At 49.4% G+C, this 18,822-nt stretch overlaps 1 protein-coding gene across 2 annotated transcripts in view; it reads left to right on the top strand.

Annotated features, from left to right (window-relative positions):
• Positions 1 to 18,605, top strand: part of MNT (MAX network transcriptional repressor) — a 61,022-nt gene extending 42,417 nt beyond the window's left edge. For both annotated transcript variants that reach the window (XM_083587726.1, XM_083587727.1), the window contains exons 5-6: positions 13,954 to 14,146; positions 16,919 to 18,605. In XM_083587726.1, coding sequence (XP_083443852.1) covers positions 13,954 to 14,146; positions 16,919 to 17,637 — 912 coding nt within the window. In that variant the 3' untranslated portion in view covers positions 17,638 to 18,605. The remainder of the gene's footprint in view (positions 1 to 13,953; positions 14,147 to 16,918) is intronic.
• Positions 18,606 to 18,822: the final 217 nt, after the last annotated feature.

Genomic DNA, 18,822 nt, shown 5'->3' with positions numbered 1-18,822 from the left:
ATCAAAAATATTTTTAGCAGGCACCAAAGACTACAGTGAAAGTGCCCACTTCAATAGGCAGGGAGTTCCAAAGTGTATAGGTGCTGGAACACTAAAAGATTGAGTTCTTACAAATGTAGAACAGGTATTCTGTGGCATCTGTAACGGTTCCAGTTCTGGTCGAGTGGGCATAATGTGAAATAAGGCGATCTTGCAGGTAAATTGGTCCCAATATGGCTGCGTGATGTGTTTCACCCTGAGCTGTTGATTTTCTATCTGCAGAGAGGTCTTTATTTTCAAGCAAATGGATTCTTCTCAGTTACTGCCTATAGCCTGAGATGACACTGCCCTTTTATTCGGCCACCTTGGCCTCTGCAGCCCATGGAACGATTCACTGGCTCGCGCCGCATGCTTCTACTCGAACGCTTATGAGCAAATTGCTGCTCCTTTTCTCCTCTTAAATAAGGCCTATTTTTTTAACCTCCCATTTGCAAATTGCACAGCGCAGCACTCTTTCAGAGGCGAGGCGCAGAGAGAAATTGCCCCCGGAGCTTTGTTTTCTTCACTCGGATGCAAGAACGAGCGACTTAATTACAGTCGGCTGTAAAATCTGGGAAATATTTGTACAGCGACAAATGTAGGCTGCTGTGTCCTAAATGTGGGCACGCGGTGGAGTAGTGACAGGGCGGGCCTTGCCTCAAATGCACTGCTTGCAAGGTCGTTTAAACAAAGCGAGTCTTTCCAGGCGTCTAGTACTTTTAAACACACTCCTTGTGCGTCAAGGCCCTGAGTTCAAATCCTTACTTGGCCCATAAAACTAACTGGGTGACCTTAGGGGTGATAGTCACTGTCTCTGAGCTTCACCTACCTCGCAGAGATGCTGTGAATATTTATTTATATTTCATAAAGTTTATACAGTGTTTGGTCGTTTAAAAAAAAATAAAAATCCTCAAAGCAAATTACGAAAGATAAAGTAGTAAAATCAAGAAGAGTTCACAACCATACCTTAAGACACACGAAAGTTATTTTTTAAAAAAAATGGATTGAAATTTCCTCCGTTTTCTAAGCACCTGGGTAGGTTTGTCAGAAACAGGAATGTTTTTAGCAGAGTACATTGAAGGCACCTGCTTGATCTCAACAGGCAGGGAGTTCCATATTTTGGCATTGCCAAATTAAATAATCAAATTCTCACAGATGTGGAATGGGTGTTAATGTGGCACCTACCATTACATACACTTCAGGTTACACACTCCGCTAACCTAGAAATAGTGCTTCAGGTTAAGAACTTTGCTTCAGGATGAGAACAGAAATCGTGCTCCGGCGGCGCGGTGGCAGCAGGAGACCCCATTAGCTAAAGTGGTGCTTCAGGTTAAGAACAGTTTCAGGTTAAGAACGTACTTAACCTGAGGTACCACTGTACCAGTTTTGCCGATTGACATGGCCAAATGGGGACATGAGGGGTAAGGCGATCTCATAGGTCAATTGGTCCCAAGTCAGGGGCTTTATATCTAGCAACACCTTGAACTTGGCCCAGTAGTAAATCGGCAACCTGCACAGATTTCTGAGCACAGGTGTTATATGCTGATGAGGCCTCGCTCCTGTCAGCAATCGTGCTGCAGCATTCTGTGCTAACTGCAGCTTCCAGGTCAAGCGTGAGGGAAGCCCCACATAGAGCGCATTGCAGTAATCCAGATTAAAGTGGGGGGAGGGGAAGAACCATCTAGGTCTGCCTTTGGCAAGCTGGTCCCCTGCACCTGTTTTTGGACTACAAGTCCCATCAGCTCCAGCTGTTTGATGCTTATGGGAGTTGTATCCCCCCCCCACAAAAAGCTGGTGGGCACTGGCTTGGCGAAGGCTGACTCATGTCACCTTGAGCTCCTTTGGAGGAAAGGTGGGGTGACAATGTAATAAATAACTAGGGAGCTGGTGTGGTGTAGCTGTTAGGGTGCCATCAGCATATAATCTGAGAGAGCAGGGTTCGAAACCCCACTCAGCCAGGAAGCTCACTCGGTGACCTTCAGCCTAGTCACTGCCTCTCAGTCGAACCTGCTTCACAGGGTTGTCGCAAAGATTAAATGAGTGGTACAACCATGTACACCATGCATTTAAAGTACTATAATACAGCTTTAAACAGCCATGGCTTCCCCTGAAGGGTTCTGGGAGCTGTAGTTTGTTGAGGATGCTGGGATTTGTTAGGAGTCCCCTATTTCCCACCGAGAGCGAGGGATTGCTAAACCGCTCTGGGAATTGTAGCTCTTTTAGGGACTTGGGGGTCTCCTAAGAAATCTGAGCACCCAGCAGTGTTCGAAACTCCCATGGTTCTAGGCGCATTTTGTGACACGGAATTTCATTAATGTGAGCCGTTTCTGAGCTCTGGGCGCAATGCTGCACCTAAGATTTCAGATTAAAGCTGCAGAGTGGAAGGAAAGGAGGACTTTTTTCTGCCTCCCCACTTCCAGCTACTCTCTGTAGACTCGAGAACAGACCCTCTTAAGAATATTGGGGGGGTGGGCAGAGGAAGGACTAGACCATGTGAAAAATGAACATAATATTTTAGCTGCAGTTCGTTCATTTTCAGCTTCCATATTCTTGTTATATATTTAAAAAGTGTGCCTAGACTTGCTGCGCCCATAACCTAGGTCTCCGGTGCCACTGAGCTCCTAGCTTTCATATCTCAGTTTCTCACGCTGGCTCCCAGGATTCATTTGGGTGTGTGGGTAGGGGGAAAACCATGACTCACAGATCCAGAGACTTCCCCACCCACAGAGGCTGGCCTAGGCGCCACCATATGCCAGAGAGGAATCCCAACCCCTCTCTCGCTGCTGCCTCCTCCTCCGCCTCCTCCGTCTCCTGACAGATGGTAACTGAGGCATAAATGGTGCCCCTGAATTGATCATTGTTCAGGGAGGGGGTTCATTATTTATCACATTTCGCTCCTGCTCTTCCTCCCAAAGGAGCCCGAGGCGGCAAATGCACAAAAAGAGAAAGCGTTTAAATCGGATAAATGCAATTCCAACATGTAGTATTATTATTGCTGGTGCCAAATGTTTTGCTCTGCTTTCCTTTGGACGACGTCAGTGAGTCTTGGCGTCTGGGCACCGCAGAGAAGAGGCGCACTCCATTGTCTCTTGAGACAGACGGGTGCTGCCACCACCACTGACAACCGTTAGCTTTTTCTCCTAGGGGCTCGAGGTGGCTTAAGCACTCCCTCCATTAAACCTCCCACAACAACCCTGTGAGGTAGGTTAGGCTGAGAAGGCAGTGAGTGGCCCCAAGGTCATACAATACGAGCTTCATTGGCTGAGTGAGGATTCGAACCCAGGTCAAAGTGCAGCACCCTAACCACCACACCACGCTAACACTTGGACTTCATCAGTAGCTTGCTTGCCATGATGCCTAAACAGAGCTTCCATGATCAGAGGATGAAGACCTGCCACTGGATGGCAGCTAACAGATTGAGGTTGAATCCTGACAAGACAGAAAGTACTGTTCTTGGGGGACAGGGGGCTGGTGGGGGTGGGGGTGGGGGACTCCCTGGTCCTGAATGGGGTAACTGTGCCCCTGAAGGACCAGGTGCACAGCCTGGGAGTCATTCTGGACTCACAACTGTCCATGGAGGAGCAGGTCAATTCTGTGTCCAGGGCAGCTGTCTACCATCTCCATCTGGTACGCAGGCTGAGACCCTACCTGCCCGCAGACTGTCTCGCCAGAGTGGTGCATGCTCTGGTTATCTCTCGCTTGGACTACTGCAATGCGCTCTGTGTGGGGCTACCTTTGAAGGTGACCCGGAAACTACAACTAATCCAGAATGCGGCAGCTAGACTGGTGACTGGGACTGGCCGCCGGGACCACATAACACCGGTCTTGAAAGACCTACACTGGCTCCCAGTACGTTTCCGAGCACAATTCCGAGTACGGCTCCCAGTACGTTTCCGAGCACAAGTGTTGGTGCTGACCTTTAAAGCCCTAAATGGCCTCGCTCCAGTATACCTGAAGGAATGTCTCCATCTCCATCGTTCTGCCCAGACACTGAGGTCCAGCGCCGAGGGCCTTCTGGCGGTTCCCTCACTGCGAGAAGCCAAGTTACAGGGAACCCGGCAGAGGGCCTTCTTGGTAGTGGCACCCGCCCTGTGGAATGCCCTCCCACCAGATGTCAAAGAGATAAACAACTACCAGACTTTTAGAAGACATCTGAAGGCAGCCCTGTTTAGGGAAACTTTTAATGTTTAATAGGTTATTGTATTTTAGTCTTCTGTTGGAAGCCGCCTAGAGTGGCTGGGGAAACCGAGCCAGATAGGTGGAGTATAAATAAGAAATTATTATTATTATTATTATTATTATTATTATTATTATTATTATTACTATTGAATGAACAAGGATAAGTTTTCTCCACCCAGTCTGCTTTCTTGAAGCAGCCCTGCAGTCAGTACAATGGAAGCAGAATGCAGACTTGCACTCGGATCCAGCAGTGTCAAAGTCTCAGCCTTCCACCTCTGCGGCTGCCTTCCCTCGAGTCGCCCCATCCTCTCCTCTTCCTGCAGAACTGTGGGCTGATCAGCATTACCCCATTGGGCGTACCTTCTTGTAGGGCCAGCTGGTGGGGGAGTGTTGCGGAGGCCGCCAGAGGTTCTGGTACTGGCCACACTGGCTGGGGCTAATGGAAATTAGCCCTGGCTTGAGAGCAGTACATGTGAAAAGGATCTAGGAGTCTTGGTTGACCACAAACTTGACATGAGCCAACAGTGTGACGCAGCAGCTAAAAAAGCCAATGCAATTCTGGGCTGCATCAATAGGAGTATAGCATCTAGATCAAGGGAAGTAATAGTGCCACTGTATTCTGCTCTGGTCAGATCTCACCTGGAGTACTGTGTCCAGTTCTGGGCACCACAGTTCAAGAAGGACACTGACAAACTGGAACGTGTCCAGAGGAGGGCAACCAAAATGGTCAGAGGCCTGGAAACGATGCCTTATGAGGAACGGCTAAGGGAGCTGGGCATGTTTAGCCTGGAGAAGAGGAGGTTAAGGGGTGATATGATAGCCATGTTCAAATATATAAAAGGATGTCACATAGAGGAGGGAGAAAGGTTGTTTTCTGCTGCTCCAGAGAAGCGGACACGGAGCAATGGATCCAAACTACAAGAAAGAAGATTCCACCTAAACATTAGGAAGAACTTCCTGACAGTAAGAGCTGTTCGACAGTGGAATTTGCTGCCAAGGAGTGTGGTGGAGTCTCCTTCTTTGGAGGTCTTTAAGCAGAGGCTTGACAACCATATTTCAGGAGTGCTCTGATGGCGTTTCCTGCTTGGCAGGGGGTTGGACTCGATGGCCCTTGTGGTCTCTTCCAACTCTATGATTCTATAATTCTATGATTCTATGAAATGGTGACCCCGGCAACCTGAGGGGTCCACTTTGGCTACCCCTGATATTGCTGAGACACACTATTCATTTAAAGCAGGCATAGGCAAACTCGGTCCTCCAGAAGCTTTGGGACTACAACTCCCACCATCCCTAGCTAACAGGACCAGTGGTCAGGCATGATGGAAGTTGTAGTCCCAAAACATCTGGAGGGCCGAGTTTGCCTCTGCCTGATTTAAAGCACATGGCTCCTCCTATGGAATCCTGGGGGGGCTGTAGTTTCTTTGGCTTCTGGAAACTGGACCTGTGCAAAGGGCAAACTACAGTTCCCAGGATTCTTTGGGGGAAGCCATGTGTTTTGGAAGTCTGGTGGCCCAGCTGCTTTGCTTCCCTTGCAGAGGAGCAGTGGATCTCCTCCACAAGCCACTGGTTGGTTCATTTCAACCTCCTCCTCCTTCCCAGTGTTGGTGTAGGGCCAAACATCAGGGCCATTGTCAAACTCCAGCCCCCATTGTCCCTGGCATGCTAGTCGAGGGGCTGAGGGGAATTGGCTGCCCTAACATCTGGAAGGGCCGCAGATATCGCCCACTCTGGCAGGCAGGTGAAATCACACAGATTTTTTTTTTTTTTGGGGGGGGGGAGGTCTGTAAGATACCCATGTGTTCAGCAGCAACCCCACCCACCCATCCATGAATCAAGTGTGCAAAATATGCTCCCAAGCGTGCTCTAGCTGGTCTTTCTTGGCACAATTGAGGTCAGTAGCAGAATTGTGGAAACGAAAAGGAAACATTTCTTCTTCTTTTTTAACCTCGCTGCCCACCTGCTGGAAGAGCAAGCAAAAAATGGTCACGATTTAACCGGCTCAGCTTTGGAATTCCAGCACAGAATTCCATCAGGATCCTTGTTGATGCTAATTTTGTGTGTGTGTGCGCATGCGTGTGTGTGTGCACACAAACTCACACACACATATCTCCCTCATTTATTCGGTGAAAGCAGGCTTTTCCCACCCACCTGTGTCCACCTGCAAGTGACACAGAATCGGGGTGCCGGTCATTTGGGCTGGGACCAGCTCTTTGGGGCCATGTTATCAAAGAGAAAACAAAATGAAAACAGCACAGGTTCAAAATGCAGTTGAGAGATGTGGCTACCCAAGCAACGGCCAAGTCTCGGAGCCTGTAGGTGCCTTGTTGCTATAGCAACCCAATCCCATGTGATAGCTTGCCTCGTGGTGTATTCCCCCCCCCCCGTGTGTTTGCTGTTTTGTTTTTTAAAAAACTAAAAATTGCCACCGTTCTCATGACAAATGCTTGATGGGATTCTTCCCTCCGGGGTAGTGCTACACTTAGCAAACTCCTGATGCGTTTTGTGTGTGTCTGAAGCCCTGATGAAGAGTTCTGGGGGACTCTAAAGCTTGCTCACGGTTTTGTCACACTTTGGTAGCAGACTTTATAAAGGTGTTGTCGCCGTACTGTGTATTTTGGATTCCCTCCCGTTCGAGACAGCGTAGCTGTTATTGTCATAAATATTCCTTCGGGGTTATCCAGGAGAGAGTGTGCCTGGCTTAGCATTTGAAATTCACCAGGTGCATTTTGCACCTGGCTATGGCCACTTGTGACCAGGTGAAGATGCCCAGGCGCCAGGATAACTCCTGACATCTCCACCATCTGGAGGTGCATCCCTGAGGATCCGTGGATCTCGACTGTTTTCGCACACTTAATGCCACATCCTGTTGAATTCTTTCCATTCTATTTCATCTGCTCAATTGGAACGAATCTCGGAAACCAAAAAGTTGGTATTGAAGAAAGCGATCCACTTTGTCCACATTATTAAACCCCCTTGAGTCAAAATGCTGGACCTGTAAAGGGACCCCTGACCATTAGGTCCAGTCATGGGCGACTCTGGGGTTGCGGCGCTCATCTCGCTTTATTGGCCGAGGGAGCCGGCGTACAGCTTCCGGGTCATGTGGCCAGCATGACTAAGCCGCTTCTGGCGAACCAGAGCAGCACACGGAAACGCCGTTTACCTTCCCGCCGGAGCGGTACCTATTTATCTACTTGCAGTTTGACGTTCTTTTGAAGTGCTAGGTTGGCAGGAGCTGGGACCGAACAACAGGCGCTTACCCCGTCGCAGGGATTCGAACCGCCGACCTTCTGATCAGCAAGCAAGTTTAGACCACAGCGCCACCTGCGTCCCTGCTGGGCCTGTAATACCCATTAAAAGTGGCATTTGCCGCCGCACTGTGCCAACCACAATCTGGGAATGTCACCGGCCCTGGAGTATTCCCCTCCACCCCCAACCCCCCCCCTTCCCCTGCCTTTTGACCCACTTTCCCTATTTGTCAGACTAATAGAAATGAGAGGCGGGGGGTTAGGAAGGTTTAGGCTCCGATAAAGAATTTGCAAGCCGCTGGTACCAGGATAAAGATTAAGCTGCCGTCTGCAGCCGCCAGGAGGAGGAGGCTCTCCGCAGATAGTCCCCACATGGTTTCCCCCGGGGAAGGAGGAGGCCACAGCTGACTCGAACCTTTGTCTTTCCTTAGAGAGAGCAGGAGAGGGGGGAGTCATGGGGGGGCGAAGCTTCCTTAGTCTGGCTGCTTTGAGGATTCCACCAGTTGCGGACCCTGCTCAGCCACCCTGTCCTGCTACGGCACGTACGTGTTTGCCGTGTCCGTCGTTTCCTTTAGGGAGCTTTCCGGATCAGCCAAGCCGGAAAGGGAACCTTGGCAGGGAGGCTGGTTCGCTCGGATCCTGGGAACGTCTGCATGCAACGTGTGTGCTGCCCCAGCTGAGCTGCCGCCCCTGGCATCCTGGGGACACATGATGAGACCAGCGGTGGGGACTGAGGGCCGTACTCTTCTCTGCGCAAGCATCCAGGGGCCAAGTGGCAATACTGGGTGGAACAGCAAACGCACCTTGTGCCTCAGAAGAGCACAGTGGGTAAAAGTGGCTGTAGGTGGGGATCCAGAGTCTCTGAGTTTGAATCCCCGGTTGTGCTTTTGGAGAGCCACTGTGGTGTAATGGTTAGAGCAGAGGTCAGCAAACCTTTTCAGCAGGGGGCTGGTCCACTGTCCCTCAGACCTTGTGGGGGGCTGGACTGTATTTTTTTTTGGGGGGGACGAATTCCTATGCCCCACAAATAGTCCAGAGATGCATTTTAAATAAAAGCATACATTCTACTCATGTAAAAACATGCTGATTCCCGGACTGTCCGCGGGCTGGATTTAGAAGGCGATTGGGCCAGATCTGGCCCCCGGGCCTTAGTTTGCCTTCCCATGGGTTAGAGTGTTGGGCTAGGACCTTGGGCCAGCCAGTGTCCCTCATCCTGGCCTGCCTCGCAGGGTTGTTGTGAAGATGAAGCAAGTTTGGGAAGAGTCGCGTGCACCGTTGCTAGCCTGCAAAATACAGTGGTACCTCTGTTTACGAACGTAATTCGTTCCGGAGGTCTGTTCTTAACCTGAAACTGTTCTTAACCGGAGGCACGCTTTTGCTAATGGGGCCTACCACTGCCGCCGCACGACTTCCACTCACAAAGCTTGCTAGCTGGAACACCTACTTCTGGGTTAGCGGAGCTCATTACCCGAAGCGTTCGTTAGGATGACGGTACATAACCCGAGGTTCCACTGTATTGCACTGCTCTGCTAAAGCCAGGTGGAGAACATTCATCCTGCAGGCCAGTCTTAGACAGCCCAATTTGGCCTGCGAGGCCATTCCCCTAGAACCCATATAGGGAGAGGGACATGGTTCTCTCCTGCTGGGGTCTGTATCACAGAATCATAGAATTGTAGAGCCAGAAGGGACCTTGAGGATCATCTAGTCTGACCCCCTGCAATGCAGGACTATGCAGCCGTCCCATATGGGGATTGATCCTGCGACCTTGGTGTTATCTGCACCACGCTCTAACCAGTTGAGCTATCCAGTATTGCCAGCACATCCCCTGAAAGGAATGCACTGGCAAAGCAGACCCCTGCAGAGAGAGCAGGATTGAAGTCTTCGCTCATCAGCTGGTGGGTGGAGAGTCCAATCCTGCCTGGTGCTGCTTTGCCAGAACATTTCTCAATTGGTACTGGTAAAGCAGACCCCTCCACCCCCGCTCAGTGGTTCACCTTCCCACCCATCGGTCACATTGATGTCATGCAACGCTTTGCAAGCCCCAACAACCGGCTGCTTGTCTGGGGCCTGCAAAGCACTTTCCCCACTTCAATTCCAAACCGTTTGGGCGCAGGCGGCTTCAGCCAGTGCTGTATCCAGTTCCCCAAAACAACAACAAACCTGTGGTTACGTGAAACATACTTAATAAACGCACAAGATGTAACCGGCTGTACTTTTGAATAAATAAGGTATACTATTCATTGTATCAAATTGTAGATTTCAACGGAAGTCTCATAAAGTTCAATGAAAAAAGCAGAAGACCCAGTGGATCAGTTCATTCTCTAGTCAGTTCATGCATAAGGTCCATACATGTATAAGTGTCTGTTCAAAGAGTCCAATAATCCACATGAAGGGTTGTTACAGTTCCACAGAATCCTTTCACAGAGTCTAAGATGAGGATTTCTGGAATATTAGCCTTGTTTCGCCATCCTAGGCTTCATCAATAGAACAGGCATATGTAATGTAATATTACAGGGTAGTGGATCTTATAGCATAGTAGCGGTTGCAACGCTTTGCAGGCCCCAGCAACCGGCTGCTTGTCTGGGGCCTGCAAAGCACTTTCCCTGCTTTGATTCCAAACCGTTTGGGCACAGGCGGCTCCAGCCAATTCTGTATCCACTTCCCCACCACTGACCCACTGAGGATCAGCTGTCGAGAGCAGAGGAGAGTTTCCTGGGCAGAGTGCTCAATGTTCTGCTCGCTTGTGTTTAGTAAGCACAAGCCTCATGGGCAGGCAACCCTCTCTCTGATTTGGCGGCAGAATCAGTGTGCCGGTTGGAGTCTGCTGTGCGAGGAGGGCAGCTGTGGGGAAACAGCACGTGGTCAAGTTGTTTTTCCCAGGAGGGAAAGGGGCGAGGCTAAGGCTGGTGACAGAGTTTAGCTGGAGGGAAGGCCGGGGCTGCTGACTCTCTTCCTGCGGGGTGTCTGTCCCGGAGCCTCCTGGGAATGCATGACTCAGCAAAAACCAGGATCGGGGGCTTGTCCATCAGCAGAGTGTAAAGGGGACATTGCTTGGATTTGGGGGTCGTTCAGGATGACGGGCAATTAAAGCTAAAAGTCCACTTTTCCAGCACTTTGCAGACCTTGGCAGGAAAGTGGGTTTTTTTTTTAGGTGTGTGTTTTGAAAGCATCTTTCTCACTCTTGCTAATTGTGTACCACTGTCGTTCCCTCGCGAGGGTTTTCTGCACAATGCCTGTAGGCTTAGATTTTGCAAAGTGGGTTTTTGTTGTTGTTTTTTTGAAAAGCATCTTTGCAACACTGTGAGAGGGCACCTCCCCAAGGTGGAGGGAAAAACCCTCCGCTTCAGCCTTCTGGTGCAAAGCCAGTCCATGCATGTGCCCTGATCTGGTGCAGCAAAGCGTATAGCATTGGGCGATCTCGGTAAACAAGCCAAGTTGCAAGTGCCGCCATCCCTGCCCAATCCGTTACTCCCTCCCTTCAAAGGCCTAGTTCTTACCGAGGCTGCAAGCCACATGTGTCTTGGCTTGTATCGCCTCAGCCTACGGGGAGCATGCTGGAACGCTTCTTCCCCCTATGCAAAATAAGAAAAATAAAATCCCTTCAAGTAGAAGGCAAGCATCCCAGAGAATGTGTGTGCATCCATTTCCCTGACATGCTGGCTTTCTTCATGCAAGGATATTTGTATAATGTTTGTGTGTACAGGAGCATTCGGTCCAGCGAGCAGTCTGAAAAAAGCACAATCCAAATTTGCAGGTTGGCTAGTTAGAGTGAGGGCTGGGCCAGTATTGAATCTACCCTGCACCAATTTGATTCACAAATAAAAACCTCCTTTAATTCTTTCTCCCTGCCCCCCTTGTTTCCCAACCATATGGACAGTTTCTGTTTTCAAATTGCCTTCGTTCAGATGCTCAGGAAGGTGGGAGGGGGAACTCGCGCACAAACACATCCCGTCTTTTCAATTTGGGGGTGCTTGTCCAGGCAGGGCCAGAAGGCGTTGAGCTCCCCTTCACTGGAGGTGCCGTAGCAGAGTCTGGACTGCACCCTGCATGAAGCAGGGGTTGAGCTAGATGACTTCTGGGTTCCTTCCCAGCTCTGAGAAACCTTGGCAGTACAGCATTAACAATGGGAGGAGGGGAGGAGGGGACACCAGTGGCCTGACTCTGCACCAGGAAGCTTCCCACGGACACCTTCAACACTTATTTTTTGGAAGAGGTTTTATTGTTGTTTTCAAAGAACATGAGTTTGCTCTCCCCCCCCCCCCGATGGGGAGCGCAAAGGGTGCAAGAGAGGATCTCGAAGTCTGCTTCCCCTTCCCGCAAACCTCCCCACAGTATAAACGCACCTCCCACTTCATGAGCCGGGCTCTTGGAGTTGCCGCTTAGACCGCAGTGGCGGAGAAGCAGAATCTGGTCACGTGCAACTAGAGGTCTGATCTCATCCTTTTCTGGCTTCTTTGCCCAGCAGCGCCGCCAACCCCCTCCCCTCCGCCATCTTCCAGTGCCGTGGCTGCCAGAGAGAACCCCACACAGCCCTTCGCAAGCGAGGCTTTCCTGCTTTTAGGATTTGCCGCCTCGATCTTTCTGTGCTTTATAGGGTGAAGGTTTGAGCTGGGGGAAATGCTGCATTCTCAGTGTGTGATGAGCGTTGCTTTGCAGAGGGAGAATTCAGAGGGATGCCCCAAGATGGAGGGGGAATCTGGGAACAGCCTCCCCAAAGCATCCCTGAGAGCTAGGAAGTGGTACTGTATTTATCTTTCCCCCAACCCAGTTATCAGCTAATTGTGTGTCCTTGGGATGATTAGGCATCCTTTGTTGTGCTAAAACACGCTGGCTTGGATCCAAAGTTTGTCTCCTGCTCAGCGGGTCTGTTCTGTGTATAAATTGTGTCTTTATTTAGTTCCATTGCTTTCAGTGGCTCTCCTGCATCCCTTCTCATTTTGTTCTCACAACAACCCTGCGAGGTAGAGAAGTCTGAGAGGCAGCGACTGGCCCAAGCTCACCCAGTGAGCATCGTGGCTGAGCAGGGATTTGAACCCAGTCCTCACAGGGCCTAGCCCAGCACTCTAACCATGACACCACACTGCCTCTCGCACCCGGTTCTCTACATTTGTGTGATCAAGGAAGGTGTGATTTGGCGAGGCCTCCTTGCCGCATGTCCCATCACCCATGTAATGGCGATTAACATACGCGGACCTTCATTTCCACATATGGCATGTTCTTTCCCAGGCACCCCCAAACTCAGCCCTCCAGCTGTTACGGGACTACAATTCCCATCATCCCTGACCATTGCTTCTGTTAGCTAGGGATGATGGGAGTTGTAGTCCCAAACAGCTGGAGGGCCAAGTTTGGGGGTGCCTGTTCTTTCCTATGCAGAAGAGCTCGTGTGTTTGCAGCATTTAAAACATGGGTAGGCAAACTAAGGCCCGGGGGGGCAGATCCGGTCCAATCGCCTTCTCAATCCCACAGACGGTCTGGGAATCAGCATGTTTTTACATGAGTAGAATGTGCCCTTTTATTTAAAATGCATCTCTGGGTTATTTGTGGGGCATAGGAATTTGTTCATTATTTTTTTCCAAAATATAGTCCACCCCCCACAAGGTTTGAGGTACAGTGGACCCTTCTGAAAAAGTTTGCTGACATCTGATTTATTTATTTATTTTAAAAATATTTTTATTGGTTTTCCGTATATACATTCTCTAACAATATTTCTCTAACAGTTTTCCGTATTTTCCTACCCCCTCCCCTGGACTTCCCTCATACTCCCATTTTGTTTTATTTCCATATTATTCACCCTGCATATTGTTTCCCCAAAATTTTCCCAATACATATAATCCTATATTATTATTAATTATTATTCTATACAATTGTGATTGTTTACTCAAATCCTGCCAATGAGTCCAGTCCTTTATGTTGTCTCTTCATATATTGCTGACCCCTGATTTAAAACCTCCTCCCTTTCTTCCCCTCCTGTTGTTTGCGTTCCAATTACTAGTATTGATCGATTGGCTTTTGTTTTCATACTGTACCGTCAGCGTTTATAGTACTTTTGCAACGCACAAGCAGGGCAAGTCTCTGCCCCGAGACGCTTTGTGAAACTCAACAAAGGGAAGACAACGGGCAAAGCGGGTGGGAGGGGGTTAAGCAGCGAAGGAATACGTTGCTTATTTTAGTTATGCATGCTTCGGATTGGGTTGCAGGCTTTGTTGCAGCAGAGAATTTTCTGAGCGATTTTAAAAAGATTCCCAGACTCTTTCTTCGCTGCGTCTAGGGTTTTGCAGGACAATGATATCCACTTCCTCCACGGAAAGAGAAGCAATTCTGAGTGCAAAACCTTTGCTGTTTTCCCAGTGTGCTCAGGCGCAAGCTTTGGCGAATCCCCGAGGGGTATAGTGAGTTCCAGAGATGTTGTCCCCATCCCCGGTTTTTGGGGGGTTTTAAATCTGTCCTTCTGCCTTTGTGGTCCTCCTTTCCTCCTGCGGGTCTCCTTATTTTATCCGGGTCCTTTTTGCAGACTTTGAAGCGCAAGGAGAAGGAGTACGAACACGAGATGGAGCGGCTGGCAAGGGAGAAGATCGCCACGCAGCAGCGGCTGGCGGACCTGAAGCACGAGCTCAGCCAGTGGATGGATATCCTGGAGATCGACCGGATTATCCGGCAGACGGTTCAGCCGGAGGACGATCAAGCGTCTACCTCGACTGCGTCAGGTGCGTCCGAAATGCTGCCCAGTGGGGCCTGGTGGTGTGGCGGGGCGCACAGAGATGCGCTCACGGCTGTAGCTCATTGATAGAGCACCTGCTTTGTAGAATCATAGAGCTGGAAGGGACCAACGTGGGATTCGAACCCACAACCTTGAGATGAAGAGTCTCATGCTCTGCCAGCTTGAGTCCTCCTGGACAACTGAGCTATCTTTTGCATGCAGAAGGTCCCAGGTTCCAGTCCTCAGGATCTCCAGTTGAAATCCTGTCTGCAATTCTGCAGAGGCACCACCAGGCAGCATAGCCAGCGCCCAAGCTAGATTGGTCTTCGGTGTGACTCTGTATAAGACAAATTCCTATGTTCTTCTGCCCAATAGGCTGCATTCTGAACCATGTACTAAACTCCCATCCAGGGCCAGGCCACCATGGTATGCAAGCAACTGTGCACATGCCCCAATAAGCAGTTCCAGATTCGCACCATCCAGGAAAACTCCGCTCCTCTGGCCCCCTCCCCAGCTGCCGTGTCTGAGGCTATACTGTTTCAGGCTCGCATGATTTAAATGCTCCTCCCTGCAAACAAATTCCCTGGAGGTAGCAAACTAGCTTCTCAGGGTGACAGAATATTTTCCCCTTGTATAACAACAACAACAATTTATTAATTATACCCCACCCATCTGGCTGGCTTTCCCCAACAAAACACTAAAATACAATAACCTATTAAACATTAAAAGCTTCCCTAAACAGGGCTGCCTTCAGATGTCTTCTAAAAGTCTGATAGTTGTTTTTCTCTTTGACATCTGGTGGGAGGGTGTTCCACAGGGCGGGTGCCACTACCAAGAAGGCCCTCTGCCTGGTTCCCTGTAACTTGGCTTCTCGCAGCGAGGGAACCACCAGAAGGCTCTCGGCGCTGGACCTCAGTGAATACTAACTTTCTATGAGTGGGAATGAAATACATTTTTTAGATATGCTTTTTTATATGGAGTCTGAAGTGGTGCAGCCCAAAGACACATCTCCCATCTAATGACGGGGGTGGTGCAGTCTCTGTTGACTACGCCAGGAAGTGACTGTCTGTAACTTTCGGACATGATGAAGTTCGTATGTTCATGTTCCATTGTGCCAGAGAGGCAGTGGTACCAGTAGTTGCCAATTAGCTACTGCACTAAGGTCAGGGTGCTGGTTTTAGTGCCAGAATACCTGAAAAATTACTTCACCCCTTGTAATATACCTTACAGATCACTATGCTTGTCAGGCGAACGTCTCCTGCAGATGCCATCATTAGACAGGCACCATCTCTGTTGTCTGTTTCTGGTGTCTTCTGAGGACCTTCACCTTCTAACAAGCCTTTTAATACTACTAGAGGCTGAGGCTGAGATAGCTCAGTTGGTGGAGCATGAGGCTCTTAATCTCAGGGTTGTGGGTTCGGGACCCACATTGGACCAAAATTCCTGCATTGCAGGGGGTTGGACTAGATGACCCTCAGGGTCCTTTCCCACCTCTACAATTCTGTGATTCTAGACCTTCCCTGCCTGCATCTACACTGGAATTCTTAAAAAAAAAAAACAACTTCAGGAATTTTCACTGTGTGCCACATCTGAGCTCCTTTGGCAGAAAGAGTGAGGATACACACCAGTGTTAGAAACTCAGATATATAAACTAGGTCACCAAAACGGAATGGCTAGTTGTCATTTTTGGGCAAGGCGAAATTACCTTGCAAATGATGGGCTGACTGTGATTGATTCTTAGTTAAACTTCTGGCTGGTTCAGTGGCCAGCCTCGAGCTAGGTTATGAACGATGAGAAAAGTTGCTCTATCCAGGGACAGTCCACACACACACACACACACACACACTGGCCTATTCCGACCGCTTTTTCTTAATGGTGACACGGACCATTCATAACGTAAAAATATTCTTCACAGCTGTCAGCAGGGCAGTGGGGTGGGGTAAGTGAAGAGAGGCTGCAACAATTAACTGTAAAGCTTTTCACTGCTCCTGCTCAGGCTGCAGAGAAAAAAAACATGGTGGTCCCTGAAATTCATTCCGATTTTACAGATAAAAAAAGAACTGATAGAATTCTACAGGATGTGGCATTAGTGCGTGAAAACAGTCACGATTCAATGATCCCCAGGCACACACCTCCAGCGGGTGGAGACTCCAGGCATCTTCGCTTGGTCCCAAGCGGTCGATAGCCTTGCGCAAAATGTGCCTCTTTTCAAACACAGAGCAAGAACTGTGGAGATAACGGAGTTTATACAAAATACGGACTATTGAAAAAGATGCAGTAGAAAAGGTTTGATAATAGGACCCACAAAAGGGAAGGTGGGAAGTCCAGTGATTCGGAGGGATCTTTAAATGTGGGTGTGTATGGTTGCATTGTTATAATTTTATATTTGTAAAGTCAAAAATGAATTCCAAAAAAATAAAAATTTCAAACATGTGCAGTGGACGCTCGGGTTGTGAACATGATCTGTGCGGGATGCACATTCGCAACCCGCAGTGGCGACTCTGCACATGCGTAAGTTGCCATTCGATGCTTCTGCGCATGCAGAAAGCGTGATTTAGTGCTTCTGCGCACGCGAGGGGTGCCATTCGGCACTTTTGCGCATGCGCAAAGAGTGATTTAGCGCTTTTGCACATGCGCGACCGCCGAAACCCGGAAGTAATACGTTCTGGTACTTCCGGGTTTGGGCGGTCCGTAACCCGAAAAAATGCAACCCAAAGCGTCTGTAACCCGAGGTATGACTGTAATAAATACATGTGCCCCCGTTTTGTCCTCTCCACAGAGGGTGAAGACAACATGGACGAAGACATGGAAGACGACCGGCCGGCGAACTCCTTGCCGAAGCTGTCCCACCGCCAGCACCCCGAGCTCTTGAAGGCGGTGCCCCCGATCGCCGCCTCGCACCACCCGTCCGTCCTGCCTCTGGCCCAGAAGCACGCCCCTCCTCCTCCTCCGCCGCACGCGCAGCCCCCCCTTCCGCCCCAAGCGCTGGTGCCTCCCCAGGCCATCGTCCCCGCACAGACTCACCTGGTGGCGGCCTCCACCGTTCAATCGACTGTTATCGCCCACACGGCCACCACGCATGCCTCCGTCATCCAGACTGTCAACCACGTCCTGCAGGGGCCGCCGGGCAAGCACATCGCGCACATCGCCCCTTCCTCCGCCTCCAGCCCGGTCCAGCTCACGGCCGCCGCCCAGCCCATCGGCCACATCACGGTGCACCCGGCCGCCCTCAACCACGTGGCGCACCTGGGCCAGCAGCTCCCCCTCTACCCACAGCCCGTGGCGGTCAGCCAGCCGGTGGTCAGCCACATCGCCCACACCATCTCTCACCAGCAAGTGAACGGGACGGCCGGCCTGGGGCAGCCGGCCGTCATGGCCAAGCCGGCCGTCGGGACTCAGGTGGTGCACCACCCGCAGCTGGTGGGGCAGACGGTCTTGAACCCCGTCACCATGGTCACCATGCCTTCGTTCCCAGTGAGCACCTTGAAGCTGGCTTAGGGACCGCCGGGCGCCCGGCCGAAACTCCATACATTCCAAACTGCGTGGCCCCCCCCCCCCGTTGTGAAGTGAGGAGGGAGGAGGAAGAAGAGGGAGGAGGAAGAGGGGAGGGTGCAACAGGTCTGGGGAGGAGGGGGGTGGGGACAGACAAAAAAAAAAAGATTAAAACACACACACACGCTGTTCTTTTCTTCTTTCTCCTCCCACTTTCCCCTTTCTTGATTTCTATTAGGCAACCTGGTAATTGAGAAAAACCAGGTCCTGCTACTGCACTTGAATTTCCCCCAATCAGAACATTTAATGAACAGTCCTACATAGTGATTATTAATCCCCCCCTTTTTTCCATGTAATCAACGAAGTATGACTATAATAATGTTCTTAAGACATTTTTTCCCCTTCCCTCCCCCTACCCCGTTTTATTTTTATTTTTATTTTTTTAAATGTGTTGCTTCTTTGTAGGTTTGTTTTTTTAAAAAAAAAATGGCTGATCTCTTTATGGAGAGACTTTGCATAGATTAAGAAGAGGAAGAAGAAGAGAATCATAGAAATATATATATTATATATTTATATATATATCTACCTGCCTATAGCTACATATATATATAAATATTGTTATCAAATGAAGGCCATTGAGAAGGCTGATTTCTTTTTTTTTTTTCCTTGCAGGAATATTAGACACGTTAACAGAAAATTTGAAAAAAAAACAAACAAACAATAATCTCTTCCTTTTGGAAAGAGAAGACAGAGTTATCCTTTTTAAATGAGCATCTTTCAAAGACAGATGGTTTGGTGGACCAGGGTAAAACCATATTTAAAATAAAAAAAAGACATACGCGACATGTTGCAGTATTTTTTCCTTTCCGTATATTTGCATTTCAGTTCAACCATCAATAATCACTGTGACTTGTTACTGGCATTTTAAGGAAACCCTCTGTCTAATAAAAGGAGAGAAAAAAAATTGCACACAACTGGATTTTTTGTTGTTGTAATTCCTAAATGGTCTCATTTTTATAAATTACTCGCTGTGTTCGCCTTTGTCCCTTTCCCGCTTTTTAATTATTATTATCATTTTTAAACATGCACGATTTACAATAACGTTACTTTCTCTCTGCATGGATTGAGGGTGGGGGGCAGTCGAATTCTGCTGCTGTGTATTCAACCCGGCTGAGGTTGCCATGGCCCCAT

Source organism: Podarcis filfolensis (genome assembly GCF_964270895.1).
Source record: "Podarcis filfolensis genome assembly, chromosome: 15".
NCBI classification, from domain to species: Eukaryota; Metazoa; Chordata; class Lepidosauria; order Squamata; family Lacertidae; genus Podarcis; species Podarcis filfolensis.
This window is presented reverse-complemented; position numbering and strand designations above follow the sequence as displayed.